This window comes from Oryctolagus cuniculus, chromosome 2 (assembly GCF_964237555.1).
Source record: "Oryctolagus cuniculus chromosome 2, mOryCun1.1, whole genome shotgun sequence".
Classification (NCBI taxonomy): domain Eukaryota; kingdom Metazoa; phylum Chordata; class Mammalia; order Lagomorpha; family Leporidae; genus Oryctolagus; species Oryctolagus cuniculus.
The window spans coordinates 35,023,224-35,043,581 of record NC_091433.1 but is presented as its reverse complement, the minus strand read 5'-3'; the positions used below and the strand labels follow the sequence as shown (position 1 = coordinate 35,043,581).

Genomic DNA, 20,358 nt, shown 5'->3' with positions numbered 1-20,358 from the left:
AGGAGCAAAACTTATTGCAACAGGCACAGCCGACAGCCTTGAAGTGGGGTGGTGGGCGGCAGAGATCTGTGTCACACACGCACCCAACAGGGTACCATGTATGAAGAACCTCACAGCGCCTAGCAGGGAGTCCCACGGACCCGGTGCCAGCTCCACCTCTCAGTACCCAGGTCTATTTGAATCCAGAGCAGGAGGCAGAGCCCAGTCAAGGGGAAAGCAGCTGGGGAAGGGTTATGATGGGACTAGGAGAAAAAATAAATAAAAGTTCCACCTGTTGGCTCTGCAGCTTTCTGCACCTAAAACAGTTTTTTATTAGAGTTTGAACCACTCTCCTGACAACCTTTATCTTTTTAGAAACATTGAAAGGGCTCCAGTTTCAGAGAATGCTTGGGAACCAAATAGGTCGAATTGTTTCCTAGCAACCAACAGTACTGTACCTCCCAGGGAGGATCCACAGCAGCACCTTAACAGTGACGGGAACGAGCAAGGGCGGAGGCTGCTCCTCCATCAGGTTACTAGTCGGGATCACGATCTTTGTAGGGGTATTCCTGTCATTTTTTAAAGGTTAATTTATTTTATTTGAGAGGCAGAATTACAGAGAGGGAATGTGAGGGAGAGAGAGAGAGAGAAAGAGAGCGCCTATGAATCATCCGCTATGCACTCCCCAAATGGCCACAAGGGGCCAAGTCAGGAGCCAGGAGCTGCATCTGGGTCTCTCATGTGGGTGGCAGGAGCCCTAGGACTTGGGCCATCTTCCTTGGCTTTCCCAGGCACATTAGCAGGGAACTGGATTGAAAGTAGAACATCTGGCACTTAAGCCAAAGCCCATATGGGATGGCTGAACCCACTACACCACAAAGCCAGCCCCCTTTCATTTCTAAAGGGTCCCAAATGATAACTCTGGAATGTCATATTTCCCAATGCATATATATATATATATATCTTCATATGTGTAAAACCACACACACACACACACACACACACACACACGAGGGTATGTCAAAAAGTTTGTGGAGGGGCAGGCACATGGCCTAACAGTTAAGACACCCATATCCCCTATCAGAGTGCCTAGACTTAATTCCCAGCTCCAGCAATTCCAGCTTCTTGGCACTATGATCCTGGCTCAGTTAGTTGGGTCCCTGCCACACACGTGGAAGAACTGGATTGAGTTCCTGGCCCCGGGCTTTGACCTGGCCCAGCCCCAGCTCTCATGGGCATTTGGGCCATGAATCAGCAGATAGGAACTTCCTTGCCTGTTTGTCTCTTAACTAAGTATTTTTTTTTTTCAATATAAAGTTTTTGGGTAATGAAATAAAGGCTAGTTTATTTTCATGCAAAAAAATGCATAAAAGGATCTTCAAAAAGTTTATGGACAATTTATATTATGAAAAAAATGCATGGATTTTTTTTGGCACCCAAATAAACATATCATTTAATTTCATTCTCCCATAAACTTCTATATCCACATGCACCAACCAGCTGTCACGGCTGACACAGCAGAACATGGCTGTCACCAACAGAAGCTCTGGAACCAGACTGCCTGGGTTCTGATCCCAGCTCTGTCACTTGGTGACTGTGTGGCATCAGACGAATCAGTCGACACCTCCGTATTTCAGCTTTCCCATTTGTAAAACACGGGCAAACGGTGCTCACTGGAGAAGCCCCTGGTGTGCCAGCACTTTTCAGGTGTGGATGCGACATACATCGTTTCTCTAACTCAAGCCAGCACCTGCTCTGGCCCTGGCCCTCCAACCGTGCTCTGCAAGAGTGTTGGCTGCTATTAGCTTTGTATCTGGCACCAAACTAGCCACGTTATCACATTCCATCAACCCTTGAAACGTGACAAATCAGGCTGCCACTTGTCACCGACGCCCTCGCAAGGTCCCTGCAGCAAGAGGCAGCCACCACGTCTGCCGGCTGATGACACCACTCAGCTCCCCAGGCCCTCTTGCTCACTTTCCCAGGGAAAGGTGGACAGGACGCTGTCTCTCAGTGGCATCACTGGTTGCGACAACGAATGGTCACTGCCGTGGTTGCTCATTAACGTCAGCTACTGGGTGCTGTGTTTGTAGGTTTTGATGTTCCTTTGAGAATGTCATCTAGTGTAGCCAAACAGAACTCAAACAGGTGCCCGCCACGGCAGCGCTCACTTGTGTTCAGACACGCTGTAACTGGAAGTACAAACCTTTCTCTCCTGCCGAGAAGCGGAAAACAGGTGGGCTTCCACAGCAGGTGGGACAGAGGGGGCTGAGCGCTTCCTTTGAGGCAGGGAAGAAAGGTGAGAGTCCCAGGGCTAAATGCAGAGGGCATATTTATTTAAAGAGAAGAGGTGTTTGCTCCGGCTCTGTAGTCAGGAATCCCAAGTTCAATGAGCCCTAGCCTTGTCTAACCTGAGGGGAGGGTTGGCTCCCCCAGATAATTCCTTCAGCTGATACCACCTGTGCGAGAGCCAACTGGGCAACCACCAATCACTGACTGTCTCCAGGCAACTAGTGGCTACACTGCTTTTTATAATCACTCTACCAAAATAAATAAATAAAACCCTTTGCTTCCTGTCAGGCCAGCAACAGAGTCTATTTTCTCTGCCACGGCTGAGTCCAAGTGCCAATCAGGCGACTGTCGCTGGGCCCGGAGTCACTGAGCAATTCACAGGTGGGGGCCTGGCCAGGAGCACATGGCTAAGCCCCGGTCCTTGGCCACAGGAGCTCCGGGAACTATCAAAGGAAGCAGTTCCCATACAACAAAACACTCATGACGGCGCAATATGACAACTTACCTAACACAGGTGACTACACAGGACCAGGTGTGCATGCCGAAGGGAAAGACGCATGGGCTTAGAGGAATCGGGGAGCTGTCACATTTAGGTCTCTCTTCAAAGGCTCTGTCCCTGGGGAAGTGGAGAAGGGGCATTCCAGGGTATCCCTACCCCCCCATTCTCCTGAGGACCCAGTCTGCCATTGGGCATTATGCTGCCTGGGGTCCCTTCTCTGGGGACTCCCTACCACCCGCCGCCACCTCCTACACAACCAGGAATGGCCATGTTACAAGGTCTGGACAATAACATGGAAGCAGAAGTATCAGGAAGGATTTCCGAGAAGGCACCTTAGAAGGGAAGGAGGCACTCTTCACTTTCCCTTCCTCCAGGCTGCTTCCTGGGAAGAGGATGTGACGACCTCTCTCTGGCAGCCATACTGGACTCTGAGGAAGCAAGGGTGGTGGTGGTGGGGAGTGAGTCCAGAGATGATGGGTTCAAATGCTGAAAGGCACCTCACTCACAGACCTCCAGAGTCACCATTTAAGGGGCTCCCCAAATTCCATCTTTATTAGTCTATAAAGCCCCCTAAAACCAAGCAGGCCACCACTCAGCCTCACATGAAACTGCTCCACTGTGCCACCAAAAAGCAAGCCAATTTCTTGCAGGGGCACTTTCCGCAGCCCCTGTTTTATCCAAGAATTTTAACCCCAGGGTCCTGGTCTGAATATAAATCCCAAAGTCTTCTCCACCACTCCTACTAGAAGGCGTCTTTTATTATCACTTTCATTTTTAAATATGAAGCAGAAACAAAGGGTTTGGGGAAGAGAGAGCAGAAAAAAGTGGCCCCAATTGTATTTTTCTACATTCCCTTCTGCCAGGCAGAGCTGCAGAGCCAGATCTCTTAGCCCAGGATCGGCGTTCATTCTCCTAAAGGGGACCAGCTCTTTAAACACGCACAGCCTGGACTCAACTGGACACTCCTCCTCCCTCTCCTTCAAATGCTGTGGATGAGAAAGACGCCCACTTTGCACTACAAACTAACATCAGTGTCCCCCGAGCCCGAGGCACTTCTGCCTCCTCGGGAAGAGTTAAAGGACGGCGCAGGAAAACTTTTCCCTAGATGGGTTTTCCAACACCGGCACGGGGGTCAGCAGGGGATCTTCCTTGCCATGCACTTTGCAGTAGGCCATCACATCTGCCGCTGCCTTGGAGACCTGCATCCTCTCCATGTTGGTTTCCATCTTGCGCTGGAAGCTTCCTGGTTTGTGCTATGCTGGCGGTGTTGTTGCTGGCCATCAGAGTGCTGGACGGACTTCTCAGACACACTCTTCAGTTCCCAAAGCCGGAGGCTTCCCTGGCAGCCCTGGTTTGTAACATGCACTCAACAGGTCACTCAACAAGTCTTGGCATTTCGGCTCTGAGCTATGGTTTCCCTTTTCTTCTAGAATGTCCATGGTCTCACATCATCAGCCTCAATCCTGCTCTGCCATGAGTGTTAGCCCAAATCCTGCTCATCATTCCTGCCTCTCCGGTGCATTAGTTCTCAAATCTGCTGCCTCGAAGGGTTCTTATGTTATCCACGCCTTGAGTGTAAAAGGTTCAGAGGATCATAGTTCAGTGCCTCCAAGAATGTTTGAGAATTTCTGACTTAGCTCCACACACACATATACACACACACCACCTGCAGAATTCTAAGAGCTTTTATTTTTTAAATATTTATTTATTTATTTATTTATTTATTTGAAAGGCAGAGCTATAGAGAGGCAGAGGCAGGAGTGAGGGGTCTTCCATCCACTGGTTCACTCCCCAAATGGCCACAATGGCTGGAGCTGAGCTGATCCAAAGCCAGGAGCCAGGAACTTATTCTGGGTCTTCCATGTGGGTGCAGGGGCCCAACGACTTGGGCCATCTTCCACTGCTTTCCCAGGCCATAGCAGAGAGCTGGCTCAGAAGTGGAGCAGCCAGGACTCGAACTAGTCCCCCATAGGGGATGCCAGCACCACAGACGGCGGCTTTTATCTGCTACACCACGTGCCAGCCCCTGTAAGAGTATCTCTACCCCACCTTTATTCCAGGCATATTCATAATAAAAGCATGTACTACATTCACACTCCAGTCTTTTCCCAAAATCAACATCAATCTAAGTCTCCTGCTTAGAATCCTTCAATGGTGTTAACTTAATTATTACTTTCACAGAGCCCTGGTCCATGTAAAGAGCACATTTCTTGGGGTGGGTGTGTGGCACAATGATTAAGACGCCACTTGGGACGCCCTCATCCTATAGCAGAGTGCCTGGTTGTCCAGTTCAAGCCTCAGCTCTGCTTCCTTCTGATGCACATCAAGGGAGTACTGGGTCCTTGCCACCCACGTGGGAGACACGGGTGAAACTCCTAGTTCCTGCCTGTTTCGGGCATTTAGAGAGCGAACCAGTGGATGGGAGATTTCTTTTTCTCTCTCTCTGTGTGTGTGTGTGTGTGTGTGTCTGAGAGAGAGAGAGAGAGAGAGAGAGAGAGAGAGAGAGAGACCCTGTCTTTAAATCAATATAATGGCACTAAAAAAGACGAATGTCTTTAAATAGAGTACCCCCCCCCAATTCTTTCTCTAAATGGCAGGCATCTCAGCTCACATCAATACATTTACTGGTCACTGTCTTTCTCCGCCCCACCCTTGCTACACTATAGGTTTCTCTTTATTTATTTATTTATTTATTTTTTTTTTTTTTTTTTTTTGACAGGCAGAGTGGACAGTGAGAGAGAGAGAGACAGAGAGAAAGGTCTTCCTTTGCCATTGGTTCACCCTCCAATGGCCGCCGCGGCCGGCGCGCTGCGGCCGGCGCACTGCGCTGATCCGATGGCAGGAGCCAGGAGCCAGGTGCTTCTCCTGGTCTCCCATGGGGTGCAGGGCCCAAGCACTTGGGCCATCCTCCACTGCACTCCCGGGCCACAGCAGAGAGCTGGCCTGGAAGAGGGGCAACCGGGACAGAATCCGGCGCCCCAACCGGGACTAGAACCCGGTGTGCCAGCGCCGCTAGGCGGAGGATTAGCCTAGTGAGCCACGGCGCCGGCCCTTTATTTATTTTTTTTTACAATTTTTTTTAACTTTTATTTAATGAATATAAATTTCCAAAGTCTTTATTTTTTTTTTTAAGATTTATTTATTTATTTGAAAGTCAGGGTTATACAGAGAAGGAGAGGCAGAGAGAGAGAGAGGTCCTCCATCCACTGGTTCACTCCCCATTTGGCTGCAACAGCCAGAGCTACACTGATCCAAAGCCAGGAGCTTCTTCCGGGTCTCCCACGTGGGTGCAGGGGCCCATGGACTTGGACCATCTTCTACTGCTTTCCCACGCCATAGCAGAGAGCTGGATTGGAAGAGGAACAGCCAGGACTAGAACCGGCGCCCATATGGGATATCGGCGCTTCAGGCCAGGGCGTTAACCCGCTGCATCACAGCACCAGTCCCACTACACTATACATTTCATGAGGAACCAAGTTTATTTTGTTTAGCACCTGGCTCCTAGCACTACGCTTACTGCGACACTGGAGTTCAGTAAACACTTTTCATGGGAATTTTAAAAGCACACTTTTATACATTAGCGCTCCTTTTGACCATTGTTAACAATGAAGCAAACTTATAAACAAGAGATAGCCAAGCTAAAGAATTAGCTTTAAATAAAAATATTCACCATTTAAACCAGTTGACTGAGCTGTCATTCGATTTCAATGAGAATAAAATATTCAATTAAAAAACTCAGGGTCAAGTTAAAATGTTAAAAATGCATCCTAGGAGAAGAAAAGATTATGTCTTCCACACAATCAGTACCACTTCCATTCCTCATTTGGTACAGCTCACTTGGTGAAAAATAAGGCTAAGAAAAAATTTTTACAGTGTTGGGACGTGGAAAAGAAAAAGCCACAAGCTCTTCTGCCCTTGACCTTTACTGAAAAAGTGCAGGTTCTTCCAAGGCCTCCTAATGGGCTATTTAGGGCTGGATGGGTGGGGTGCATTCCTAACTTCCAAGGTTGACCGGACAGCCAGGCTGCACCCTGCTCTAGTCGCCCCAGAGCTGGCACCACAGATACCATCCAGGGCAGTGGGAAAACAGTGAGTTCCCAGCCCAGCCAACAGCTGCCTCTCAAGGTCTCAGCATATGTACAGGAGGCAAAGGCATCAGCGAAGCTAGTCCAGAGATGCACGTTATATGACTACATCACCTAGCTTTTCCCTGATTCCAAAGATAACTCCCTGAGATACAATGGCCATTCCATCAGGGCTCGACGTATGAGGACATCTCTTTGGAAGCGGTGTTTGCAATACCACAAACATGGAATTGTACCAGAGCAGAACTGAATCCCATGACGTCATCCCTTCTTGCAGAGCGAGAAATAACCCCTCACGTCCAGGCAGAAGTTTTTCCAATGTTCCGTCATTCTTTTTTTAAGGACTATTTTTCTCCTATATTATCAAGTAACCTGCTGGGTTCTAGTATCTTTGTATTTCTCAATTACTTAAAAACACAGTCCTTCTCTCAAGTAATTGTACTAAAGGCATCCTTTTCCCCACCCTACAAGTCTCCCAAAAAACAATCATATTTGATACCTTTCTTTGGCCTCCAATGTCAACACACACACACACACACACCCTTAAGAACAAATGAAAGAGAATTATACCAAGAGGTTTTGTATATTTTTTTACAATCACAGAATAATGAACTCAGCTTAAAAAGAAAATCTGTTCCAATGAGAGTAGTATAGACAAAAATCACCCAATGTTAACTGATTCCGTTCTCAAACATGCAGACAGAGGCCAAAACATAAAATGATAATGGTTAGAAGGAATGCAGGTGACAGCACTGTCAACTATCAGCCAAGATTCCCAGCAGCCACAGAGCTGCCCCCTCCAAGGTCTTCAGCGCATCAGCAGGGACCTGGATGCCACGGGAGAGGCTGCCGATATTGCATGGAAAGAACTGCCTCTTGGCCGAACTCAACAACAAACCTGCTTCCAGGTGAAATCTTGTCCAGGTGGGAGCATTCTCAGGAAGGGGTGAGAGTGGCAAGGGCCTCACACAGGTGTGCCAACAGCACTTAACACATCAGTGCCTTGAAAAGAAGTCTCTTCCCACCCATATTTGGAGAACCATACTAGGTGTTTAACCAAATTCCCTAGGGAATGTAAGCGTTTAAGTCACCAAAGCTTCTCCATTAGCAAGTTCTTTATTATTTGAAAAGTAGATATAGAGAAAAAGACATCTGCTGGTTCACTCCCCAAAAGCCCACAACATCCAGGGTGGGTTAGAGTCAGAGACAGGAGCCAGTAACTCAATCCAGGTTTCCCACGTGGATGGCAGGAACCCAGCTACTTGAGCCAATCACCTGCTGTCTCCCAGGGTCTGCACCAGAGGGAAGGTGGAGTCAGGAGCCACAGCTGACATGCAAACCCTGGCACTTCAGTGTGGGACACGGGCATCTGATCCATGACCTTAATGGCAAGGCCAAACGCCTGCCCCTCCATTAGCAAATGCTGAGATCAACATGGACATGGACGTGCATTCATTCATACTCACTATGGACCAGGCACGGGAGACAAAGTTAGAACAAGAGAGCCATGTTCTCTAACACTCAGAAACATGACATTTCTTATCATCTGTCCTCTAGAAATAAAAGAAAGTAGCAAGCTACAAAAATTTAAAAACGACCATCACCCATCTGTCCTAATAAAACTTCAGCAAAGGAGGCGGGGCCCGCCGCAGTGACAGCCGGACACGAAAGGGCATTCTAGCACCTCTGGACTGCACGTGACCCCACTGCCCAGCTCCCCATTAGAAAGGCCGGGCTTGATGGCAGCAAGCAAAGGGGAGGAGCTAGATTCTTCTTGCCAGGGGCTTTCCTAGAAGCACTGAGCACTCCAAGTGAGGGGGACCCTCAGTCTCGCAGTTCAAAGGGAGCGCACTCCGGGGAACAGGGAGGCCTGGGCAACTTCAGCTCCTGAACCCCCCATCCTGCCCTGATGGAGGGGAAACAGCAGGGCAGAGGGGACCTCTGCACAGTCCCAGGAACAGAAAGCTTGGTCCTTACAGGAATATTTACACGCAGTGCTAAATGTGGGAAGCAATATGAGGATTCAGGTAACAAGGGCTGTGAAGTCAGACAGCCCGGGTTTGAATCCTGACTTGAATAAGTACTTACCAACCAGGTGGCACTAGACCACCATCCAGACTCCTAGAAGCCCCAATTTCCTCAGCTGCAAACTTTGCCCATCTTGATATATATGTTCATAAATAGGAAGAAGGATACATTAGGGGCCGGCATTGTGCTATAATGGGTTAAGCTGCCACATGCAACACCAGCATCCAATACATCTATTGCAGCCATCTGGGGAGTGAACGAGCGAATGGAAGCTCTCTCTCTTTCTCCCCCTCTCTCTAACTCTGTCTTTCAAATAAGTAAAATATCTTTTATTAAAAAAAAAAAAGGATGCTTTGAATTAATGTTCTCACTCAGACACTTACTTGCAACACAGGGCAAAATATAAAGTCTCAGAGCCTCAATCTCCCCATCTCTAAGTGGGGAGAACCGTACTGATTTATAAAGATCAGTGTGTACAATTCGCATTAGCCCAAAGCCAACACATAGTGAGCACTCAATAAATCTAGCTTTGATCAGCAGTGTTACTGAAATTATCATTATGATTGTTATAGTATCTCCTACCTATGACACATTTAAGTTCCAAAATCATCAAAAGCAAAACAAGAAGCTGCTGGGCCAATTTCCTGTTCTCCTAGAGCTGCCTCGGTCCACCTAGCACTGCCTGCCACTCATAGAATCAAGGCCAGATGTCTTCATCATGGCTCCATTGTCACCCATCAGTGGAGAACAGGGGCCAACAGAGCCAGGGCCTGGGAACAGAAGCCTCACCCTAACCCTCCCTGGTGGCTCAGCCCGCCCATCTGTAGTGTGCTTGATGCGATTGGTTTCCAGGGAGATGCTGGGGCAAGAAGTGCCAGCTCCACCTCCCATTTCACCTCCCTTCTCCCCAAATCTGTGGGACCTCACTGTTCTCCTGCCACGTGACAGCACTGTGTGTCATGGCAGCCTGTCTACAAACAAGCTGGACTATTTAAATGTCATGGTGAGAAAGATGTTCTGATTTACATATCTATTCAGACCACCACTCCTTTCTGGATCCCACAAGAAAGGTTTTTCTTCCTCTTCCTCAGATCTCCATGCAGAGCTGGAGGACCACAGCAACATTAAATCTTCATTTAAGGAAACCACGTAAGAGTCACCAAGTCCCTACAGAGGCGGAAAATTAGAACTCCTACATAACTTATAACATGACATCACAAGTGTCATATATCACTGGCCACTGAATGCTAGAGTACCTCAAAGGCCACTCATAAATCGTCCCCGCTGCCAAACAATACAACTTCTTTCAGTCTCAGAGAGCTACAGTACCCTGAGTTCTTTTCATCTTGAGTACCGGGGCCTAGATGAATAAGAAAATAACTCCACATGGGCAGGAGAGAAGGAGGAAAGATGACAAATTGATCCCCACCAGCCCTAGTTCCCACTCATGTGAAATATGGATTAGGTCACAAATAAGACTGTATTTCTCACCAGGCCCCATGGGCAGGCTATGATTAAAGTCAAAGGAACCAGGACATCCAAGTACCGCTGAGTTGGGGTGAAACTTCCAGCCCCTCCCTAAGACCAGGCAACCTGTTCCAAATCACAACTGAAACCAAGTTGAAGGGACATCTGTTCCTCCAGAAAGGGTTTGGCAAAGCAGAGAACAGCTACAGATTACAGCAGCTAAATACTGTGCTGAGTGGACAGGCGGAGGGGATGGGACAACCAGGAGCATTAGAATCAACCACCTACTGACAAACTCTTGTAACTCAATAAACACCATTGGAGTGGAAAGCAGTGATGGGAAGAAGAACCAGTGGGAGAAGTATTCTTTTTCTTAGCAAGAGTGAACATACCTGAGCGAACAAAACCCTGCTGCATTTGAGATGACGAGCTGGACATTCACCACTTGCATGATTTAACATTGGCCTGTCTGTAAGAGAGGCACCGGGCATTCATTCTGTTTGGAGCCTGGTAGCAAAGGCCATGCACTGAACTTAAAGATGCAGCATAACACTGAGGAATAACTGGCTACATCTTGTGGGATTACCAGGATCATTCTGTGAGCAGATATTACAGGTTTTCTTCTGATCCTGAAATCACTTTTAATGCAAGTTACAGTAACAAGTCACATGTAATTCTAGGCCACGGACCCACAGTTTATAAAGTTAATAGGACAAAATCAGTAGATGACAGAATTATTATATTTTCTACACTGGAAATTAAGGGTTCTGAAAAATCTTAGTTGTTATTTACAGAACAATGGCAATAACAGTAGCAACAACAATAGCAGTGATAGTACTGGGGCAGTAAGAGTAATAGTAACAGGGATGGTGATGATACCCTAACCATCGCTTACACAGCACTGCCTACGTACTGAGTCTAATCTATGCATTTTAGACATATTAACTTATTTAGACCTGACAGCACGCCTAAGAAGTAGGTGAACTATTATTAGCATCCTGTTTTACAGATCCTTTCAACACTATCTCTTTGTTATTTTGGTTATTGTTGTTAACAATTAGCGCTCTTTCAAAGAAAACACTTGGAACCAGAAGAGGAGGAAAAAGCTGCTTGGCCAAGGTCATCTCCTGCTCCGTGACAATAGACTGGGGATGCAAACTGAGGAAAGCCAGCTCCAAAGTGTGACCTCCTGGCCCCTGAGCCGCACTTGCTGCCCCAGACCGGGTGAGAAAGGAATGTGGGAGGAAGTGAGCCCTGCCCCAAGCTGCTGGGGGCCAGAACTCATACCTGAAGCTTGCCTTTTCCTCGAAGGGTCTCCCCGAACCCACAGCAACCCACACAGCCTGCTCCTACCCGGAGGAAGAGGCACTGACCTGGGTGTCTCAGCTGTCCTCTCTTGGGTCATGACACGGCGAGCTCCATGCCAGCCAAGGCAGAAGTCAGGGGGTGGGGTGACACGGGGACCCCGTTCCCAGGCCACACTTCCTGCCCAGTGACAGAGTCCTCAAACAGCCGAGGCTGCGCCTGAGCCATTCCTCACTGAGGAGTTATGTCCTGGAGCCTGATCCCAGAGCCTGGATTAGGAGTAACATTTTCTCAGTCACCCCCAACTCAAGGAAGACGGAGGAATGAGGGACAGGCAAGCAGCAAAGCTTGTTTATTAACCTGCTGCACCCAAGGGAACAGGTTTCTGAGAGAGTGAAATTCCTGACTACTCAAAAAGAGGGGGCAAAAAGCCAGTGGGAAATTTAATCACCAGCTGAACAAAAGGGAAAAACAAAAGCCCTCCCAACGAAGAGGACGTTACCACAGACAATGGGCCCCTAACAGAGACACAGTTGGCTCAGGATCACCCTCCCGGGACAGCGCACAGGAGTGCTACCTTACTGCTCTAGGCGCGCAGAAATCCTGGCTCACCGGGCAACTGAATACAAGCCTCCGTTACTGCCCCCAGGGTCCCAGGTTCGTACATGCCACTGCAGGGCAGGAAGGGGTAGGTCTCCATGTTTCTTGGAGCAAACACGTTTTTCTAGAGCCTGGGAAGGGAGGAAGCTCTCCTGGCTGTGAAACCCAACTCCTGCAAAGGAAAGGAGAGAGGCTGCTTCAATAATGCACGTCCCGCGTGCGCCCTGGCGGCCAGCCCCACAGCCCCACATGTCCCATTACTTGGGGCAGAGGAGTAAAGCACCAGGAATCATGCCAAACGGCCTGCTTTCTAAAGGAGCCCCTGCCCCCTGTTCTTAAACCTGGCTGTCAAGCTCACAGTGTGCCCTGTAGAGTGGTTAGCCAGCAATGTATCACCACTTAAAGCAGCCTGTCAGGTAACCTGCATCTAGCTGGGGGCTGCGGTGATGGCCAAGGTCAAAATCCAAGCAGTTCTGCACTTCAGCTGTGTGAGCTTTCCTGTATGTAACCTATGCCACAGTAGGTATGCCACTGTTACAACCGAGGAAACCGCGAATAATTCACTTCCTGCCTTCAAGACTAGTAAACCAATTCGGCTCTTCCAGCCTCCCTCACACCCACCGCACCCTAAAGCTCTCCTGAGAATTTTAAAGTCCAAGGACCTTAAAAAACACAGTTAGCTGACTCCCCTAAGTCTGTGGGGTTAGAAACGCCCCCATTGAGGCAGCCCATGACCTCAGGTCTGCAGCAGGACAAAAACACCTGTCCCATGCCAAGACCTTCCATCCACATACCAAAAATAAAAAGCCAGCATCTTTCCTCATCTACTGCTGAGCTCTCATGTCTGGCGCCCTCAGAGGCACAGCCTCGAGCCCACTCCCCTGTTTCCTCACCCCTGTTTTAAAAGAGATGTTTCTAAACTCTGAGCAGCACTTGCTGGCGGGAGGTACCCCTGGAGGGTATAGCCCGCCCTCCCCCACCCCCCCAGCTGGAGCAGTGGAGCTGCATTTAGTGCCCCTGGTTTCTGCAGGCAGCTCATCGGGCTTAAATCTGCAGCACCATCGGAGCTGGGAGCTCCAGCACCCCAGGAGCATTCTGAGGTCCGCGGTCCCCAAGGCGGGGGCTGGGCGCCCAGTGGCAGTCCCAGCAATAAGACGCTTCATCATTGCGGTCATGACGCTTCCGCCTTTCAGTTAGCGGCCCAAGACGGTTGCCGGTCACTACGGGATGAGGACCAAATTCACCTTCCACCACGCATCAAGAAAAAGCCCCCTCCCCCACTCCTCCCACCCCGCATTGAGCACTGGCTCCCGGTACCGGTCACAGAGGGGGGCCACCTTGCCCCCTTGGGGCGCCCCGGGCGATCCAGCCCTTGCACACAGGTCATTTTGGAAAGCGCAGGGCTACCAAGCTGCCTCTCCAGATAGACATCAGGAATCAGGATGGCCCAGCGAGCGCTCCGGTGATTTCCCTGGCCTGCCAGAGTCGTTCAAGATGTGAAAACTGCCAGCCGGCCCTGATCCCCGATCCCTCCGAACCCACCCCCTCCATCTCGGGAAAGGAGCGGGCTCTGCCAATGGCCGAGCCCGCATCTATGCGGATGGCTCGCTCGCAGGTGGGTCGTGCAGGCTTCCCAGGCCCGGCGCGCTGAGCCAGCCCCACACCTGACCCGGAGCCAGGAACGCGACCAGAGGCTCCGGCGGGGATGCGCCTCGATGGAGACACGGCCAGCGGCGCTCCCGAAGGGCGGGGAGGGAGGCCAGGAGGAGGAATGTGGGACGGGGAGCGGGACACCCCGAAACGCGGGGCCCCCAACGACCCTGCGGGCTCGCGCTTCCTGCGCCTTTGCAGCGCTTTTGCTCGCACTGCGCTTCGCTCGGCAGCGCCTGGAAGCGGCGCGAGCTGAGATTGTCGGGCCGGCGAGGATGGAGGCGCGGGCGACGGCTTCCCGCCCCCACGCGCACGGCCAGACTGCGGTGTCCCCCATTCGCAGCCACCTTCACCCGGGACCGTATTGCCAATGCGCCAGGCCGGCGCAGCTCGGCTGAGGCCCGCGCCGGTGACCCCGGGCAGCTGGCAGAAGAAAGTGGGGGAGGCGAGGCCGGACCTGCGGGCAGTGAGCGCGCGGGTCACTGGCTCCGGGCGTCCCTGCAAGGCCGCCCAGCAGCCGCCCGCACCTACCTCGATCCACTTCTGCGCCTCGGAGAAGGCGGGCTCGGGGGGCGGCTCGGGCTGCAGGGGCTGAAGAGCTTCCAGACCGAGCGCGGGACAAGCCATTTGCGAAGCCCCCGCGTCCACTCGAGCGCTGGGCCGCCGGGATGAGGACGGCCGCCGCCGCCGCCGCCGCCGCCGCCGCCAGAGCGCGCTCCCCGCCCCTTCCCGCCCGCCCGCTCCCCCCGCCCGGCCCGCCCTCCGCGCCCTCCCCGCCCAGCGCAGGTCCCCGAGCGGAGCCGCGCGCGCACTGCCCGCCGCCGCAGCTGTCCGCCGCCGCCCGGGCTCGGCCGCGCAGCCAGTGCCCGGCGGGAGCGAGCGCGGAGGCGCCGGGAGCGCCCTCTCCTCCCCCACCCCGCCGCCCGCGAGTGGGGCTCGGCTGGCGCCTAAAAATAACCTAGGGCCAGCTCTGGGTGTCTCCCGCGTCGCTCGCTCGCACTGGGCTCGGTTGAGGGGTCCCCAGTGCAAAGGGGCTGGCTCGGGCCTCACCTGGAGACACGCGCCCCTGAGGAGAGCGGGCCCTGCGGTAGCCGAACCGGGAAGACGCGCGGGCACCTGCTATCCCTCCTGGCCACAGAGGGGCAAGAGGGGCAGCCGCTGACCTGGCGCCAGGAAGTGTTCCGCCCCCTGATCCTTGTGCAAGAAAAAAAAAAATCCTGCCGTGGGCTTTTTCCTCTCTAGGCAACCTCCCTAGGCTCTGGTAGGTGCACACCTACTTTGAGCTAGGAGCTGAGCTGGGCGCTGGAGACCGAGATGAAAAAATAGACAAAAAAAAAAACCTTCCTTGCCCTACGGATTCTTGCCGTCCTGGGGCAACGGAGGGCGAGGCGGGCGTCGGGTCGGCGTGTAATCCCAGCTGTGGAGCGTGAGAGCCCTTAGGAAGATACATTGACTTGGGAGGAGAGAGTGCTGGCTGGTTTCTGAAGCCTCTCCACCTGCACCTGGCAGGCTGGCTGGTGTGTCCTGGTTCCCGAGAGTCTAGCGACGGACGGGAGGCAGGCAGGAGGGCACAGGACAGCAGAGATGGGAGCAGGGAGTTTCCTCGGCCCTCCCTCATGGCTCCTCTCCTTAGATGCCTGGGACGTTTCCTGTCTCATCCCGCCCCACTCACCCACCACCCAGGCCCAGGGACAGTAGAAGCTCCCCATGCAGCCTGGTTTCCAACCGTGCCTGCTTCCTCCCACCCTCCTCAGCAGCTCTTGATCAAGAAAGAATTTTCTTTTTTATGTTAAGAATTATCTATTTATAAGGCAGAGTTACAGACACAGAGCTTCCATCTGGCTGGTTCACTCCCAAAATGGCCACAGAGGCAAGGGCTGGGTCAGGCCAGGCCAAAGCCAAGCATTTACAACTCCATTCAAGTCTCCCATATGGGCGGCAGGGGCCCAAGGACTTGGGCCATCTTCCACTGCCTTCCCAGGAGCATTAGCAGGGAGCTGGATCAGAAGCAGAGCAGTGGGGACTCGAACCCGTGCTCCAATATGTGCCCAACCCCGGCCTCAAGGCTGGCCATCTCAGAACGAGATGGCATGATGAGGTGGCATGGGAGGGAGAAAAGTGAACTGTGCAGTAGTCTGAAGGCAGCATTTCCAGCAGGTGCAAGGCCTTTAGCAGGAATGAGTTTGGTGGGAGTGGAGGAACCCACAGAGGGCCCACCTGGCTGGAGTGTGGTGAGGAAGGAAGAGGCCATATCCAAATGGGGTGGGGCGGGGGCATACCAGCTTTGCTGTGGGTTTGTTGCATGGGCATCCACTGGGAGGCCACTCTGGAGCCCTTGCCCTGAGGGGCCCAGCCAGGGCATGTAACAGTAGGAGGTGTGTGCGCTTGGTCACCTGGACTTGAGTGGATTCACGGCTTTAGAATGGCTGCAGGCAAAGCAGTGTCTGCCAGTGTCAGGAGGCCCCCAGATGCCTCCGCAGGTAAGTCTCTGGTCTCTGCTTGGAGCACGAGTTCAGTCGTGGTGCAATTCTGCTGCTACTCAGGAAGACAGCACAAAGCAGGACTGAAATTGCCCCATAACCAGCTCTGCAGTCAGACTGGCTTCAGTTTATTTACTTTGAAAACACTTACAGGGCACTTGTGCTGTGCCAGGCACTGTTCTAAGTGCATTACAAATAACTGGCGAACTCAATCCCTATGCCAGGCCCTGTAAGATAGGACTATAATCACCCCTATGAGGAAGCCAGGGGGCCGAGCCGGGGAGTTGCCCAGCTGGTGGGCAGCAAGCCCAGACAGCCTGGCGCCAGACTTGCTTGCAGCCACACAGCAAGTGGCCTGGCCCGTCGTGGCCAGATTCTGCCACTTACAGTGTGTGCCTCAGTTTCCTCATCTCGAAGGAGGTCCAGTGGCCATCCAGCAGGATCGCTGTGAAGAGCAAATACAAGGAGTAGGTGTGAAAGGACCAGAGCTGGGCCAGGCAGGTAGCTCATGTTGGGCACCAGCCAACTGACCAGCCCTGCCACCTCGCCACCCAAAAACGAAGAGAGAGAGCAGTGTACAAAGAATCGGCCAGCAAGGTGAGCCGAGGGCAAGGGCTAACGAAATGCAGCCAGAAGATGACTTTATCTCTGTGTCAAAACATGGCCAAGCAGTTGTTCACCAAATGACTCCAGCTTAGCAACAGGAGATGCCACCTTAGATCAACTAAGAGGAAGGGGAGCTGGCACATCAGCTGGCCTATCTGGATCCACTTGAAGGTGAGCATTGAGATTGCCTGCCGCACTTGTAAAATATCTGCTCTTGAAATTGACATTCAAACTAAAACTCCCTTGTTTTTCAGGGAAAATGCTTTTCAATCCTGTTGAGATGTATAGACATAAAATAACACCTACTTTTCCCAAATTTTATTACTGGTAACAACTTCACATAGGCTACCAAAGACCCAACGAGTTAGGACCATTCAAACCCAGAGCCATTATCAATAATATTCACAAGCCATTGAGCACCTACTGGGTGGAAGATACTGCAATAGCATCTGACAGAGCCTCTAGGGACACAAACTCTGCCCTTCAGGAGCTAATAATTGTATTACTGAAGTGATATTCTCCTTACCGTATAATGTAACTCTTTCAAATACAGAAGTAATTTATACCTACTGCAGAAATTTGGAAAATACAATGAAGAAAAAAGAAGGCCAGCAATTTAGAAATCATCACTCTTTGGGAGATTTGAGGTAGCATTTTGTTTGAAAAAAAAAAATAAGATAAGGTGCTATGATAAATGACAAAAGAGGGATCTAGATAATGTATTCAAAGAACATGGGTTGATTGTTTTGTAACAGATTTATTGAGATTTAATTCACATACCATTTACCTAATATGTACAAGTCAGTGGTTTTTAGTATAGTTGTGCAAACATCACAAAGATCAATTTTAGAAAACTTTCACCTCTCCAGAAAGAAGCCCCATGCCTCCAAGCCTTTGTCATCATTAAACTACTCTCTGTCTCCATAAACTTGCCTATTCTGCACATTTCACATAAATGTGATCGTTAAGATATGAGGTCCTTTGTGGATGACTTCTTTGATTTAACACAGAGTTTTTAAGGCTCATCCATGTTGCAGCATATGTCAGCACTTCTTTCCCTTTTACTGCCAAATACTGTGGTATGGCTGTACATTTTGTTTACCTGTTTGTAGTTGATAGACTTTTAGGTTGTTTCAACTCCTTGGTTATTATAACTAATGCTGCCACACCAAGGAGAATCGTTGGGTCATGTGGTAACTCCATGCCCAACCCTTTGATACGCTACCCACCTGCTTCCTAAGTGGCTGCACTATTTTACATTCTCACCAGCAGTGGATGTGGTTTCCAATTTCTCAACATCCTTTCTAAAACTTGTTGTTGTCCAACTTTTACAGGGTAGCAATCCACGTGTATGTGAATGATATCTGATCATGGGTATTAATTTGCAGATGTCTGATGGCTAATGATGCTGAGTGTCTGTTCATGTGCATATTGGACATTTGTACATATTCTTAGGAGAAACTCCCTTTCAGATCCTTTACCTATCTAATAACTGAGTTATAAGAGTATGCATATATTCTACGTACAAATCCTTTATCAGATACATGATTTGCAAGTCTTTTCTCCTGTTCCATGTACTGACTTTTCACTTTCTTGAGGAGTCTTTCGAAGCACAAAGTCTTTTCTTTTTTGTCTAATTTATCTTTGTTACTTGCAATTTTGGAGTCATATCTAAAATATCATGGACTAATCCAAGGTCACAAAGATCTGTTTTCTTCCAAGAGTTTTACTGTTTAAGCTCTTACATTTAGGTCTTTGATCTGCTCTTAGCCACTTTTTGTAAGCACATGGGTTCTTCGGTCAAACAGTGCAATAGTCTGGGTGTTCTGAGAAGCAGATACAAAGATAGAATCAAAGGTGCCAGGATTTTACTAGGGACAGGACTGTGGGGGGAAATGCACAGGGTGCAAGCAAATGCTGGGAGAGCAGAGCACAGTGCAAGTCTGACCTGGCGTGAAGAAGGAAGGCAAGGAAGGTCAAGTGGAAGTGTCTTTAGGTCGTCCTTCAGTCCTAAGAAAATCCAGGAGGTCATTGAGCCAACGCCTGCCACCAGGAGTCCCATGTCTTCCAGGAAGGGATCCGGCCTGGTACCACTGCAGTATTTCAGGAGCTGACTGGGAGCAGCCCAGTAGGAAGCATGGTGTCCATGCAGCCATGGCAAAGGATTTCAGAACGAAACAGCTGGGGCCCTGAGGGACACATTTCGTGGCTGCCACACTTAAATTTGAATCCAACCCTGTCATTCATTGTATTTATACAAATGAAAATGTTTTTTAAATGCTCTGAATCTCAGTTTCATTGAAAAAAACACTCTCTCCTAGCATGGCACTTAGAAATCCATGGTTAATAACAACTCTGATGATATTCTATATCAAAATGTATGTCTAGTAATAAATAAAATGAAGTAAATCAATTGGGCAAAGACTAACTCTAAATTTCATCAGGTATAATAATTGGAAGACTGATGGTTGGATGTAGATAAATGTTTACTAAACTTCTTATTCTCTAAGTTCTGGTTTACATGTCACCTTTTTGGTGAAGACTTCTTTGGCCACCAAGTCAACATTAACCACATCTTCTTTTGTGTTGTCATAACGTAATAATTCCCATCATTAACAAAGTGGGTATGAGATTATTCAGGGAGTGCTGCGGTTTGAATATGATTTGTGTTCTGAGTTCAGTCAGGAGTTTAATCCCTACAGTCTTATGTGAATTGTATTGATAGGGTGGGGACTTAATCCTACCCTTAGTATTTAGAGCCAGAACCTTTGGAAAGTGATCGAATTTTACTAGATGGCTAAGTTGTACCTTCCCATGAGGGTACAATCCTGGTAGCTTTGTAAGGAGAGGGAGAGAGACCACACAAAGATGCACACATGATCCCAGAATGATGTGCTGCCACCTGCTACATGCATTAGAGGCCAAACCAGTGGGACCAACTGATCCAAAACTATGAGTTAAATACATCTGTTTTCCTTATAAGGTAGGTGCCTCAGGTATTTCACTGCAGTGACACAAAGCTGATAAATAAAGAAAATCGGTGATGAGGAGGAAATCATTACTATAACTACACCTAACAATGCAGAGGCACCTTTGTTACTGAGTTTCTGGAAGACATAGGAAGAGTTTGGAAGAGCATCTAAAATAAATGCATAAATAAAGCTTACAATGCTGTAAGCAAAGCTTTCCTGGCAATTCTGGTGAGGTCGCAGAAGGAGCCTAGGAAAGAGCTAGAATAGCTTAGAGATTCTGTAAGTGATTCCGACCAAAATGATGATGCAAATGAGGACTCTGCTGGGAACTGGACTAAAGGCCACCCTTGTCACACCATGGCAAAGAATGTCACACCATGGCAAAGAATGTCGCT

At 49.9% G+C, this 20,358-nt stretch overlaps 1 protein-coding gene and 1 pseudogene across 15 annotated transcripts in view; both read right to left on the bottom strand.

Moving 5' to 3' along the window:
• Positions 1–15,409, bottom strand: part of LIMCH1 (LIM and calponin homology domains 1) — a 349,220-nt gene extending 333,811 nt beyond the window's left edge. For 5 of the 15 annotated variants that reach the window (XM_017350872.3, XM_017350881.3, XM_070068162.1 and 2 more), the window contains exon 1: positions 14,437–14,626. In XM_017350872.3, coding sequence (XP_017206361.3) covers positions 14,437–14,532 — 96 coding nt within the window. In that variant the 5' untranslated portion in view covers positions 14,533–14,626. Of the gene's footprint in view, positions 1–12,320; positions 12,428–14,436; positions 14,642–14,955 lie in introns of those variants that run through there. The other 10 variants (XM_017350869.3, XM_070068155.1, XM_070068154.1 and 7 more) reach the window with 4 other exon arrangements.
• Positions 3,705–4,187, bottom strand: LOC138848441 (guanine nucleotide-binding protein G(I)/G(S)/G(O) subunit gamma-2 pseudogene; annotated as a pseudogene).
• Positions 15,410–20,358: the final 4,949 nt, after the last annotated feature.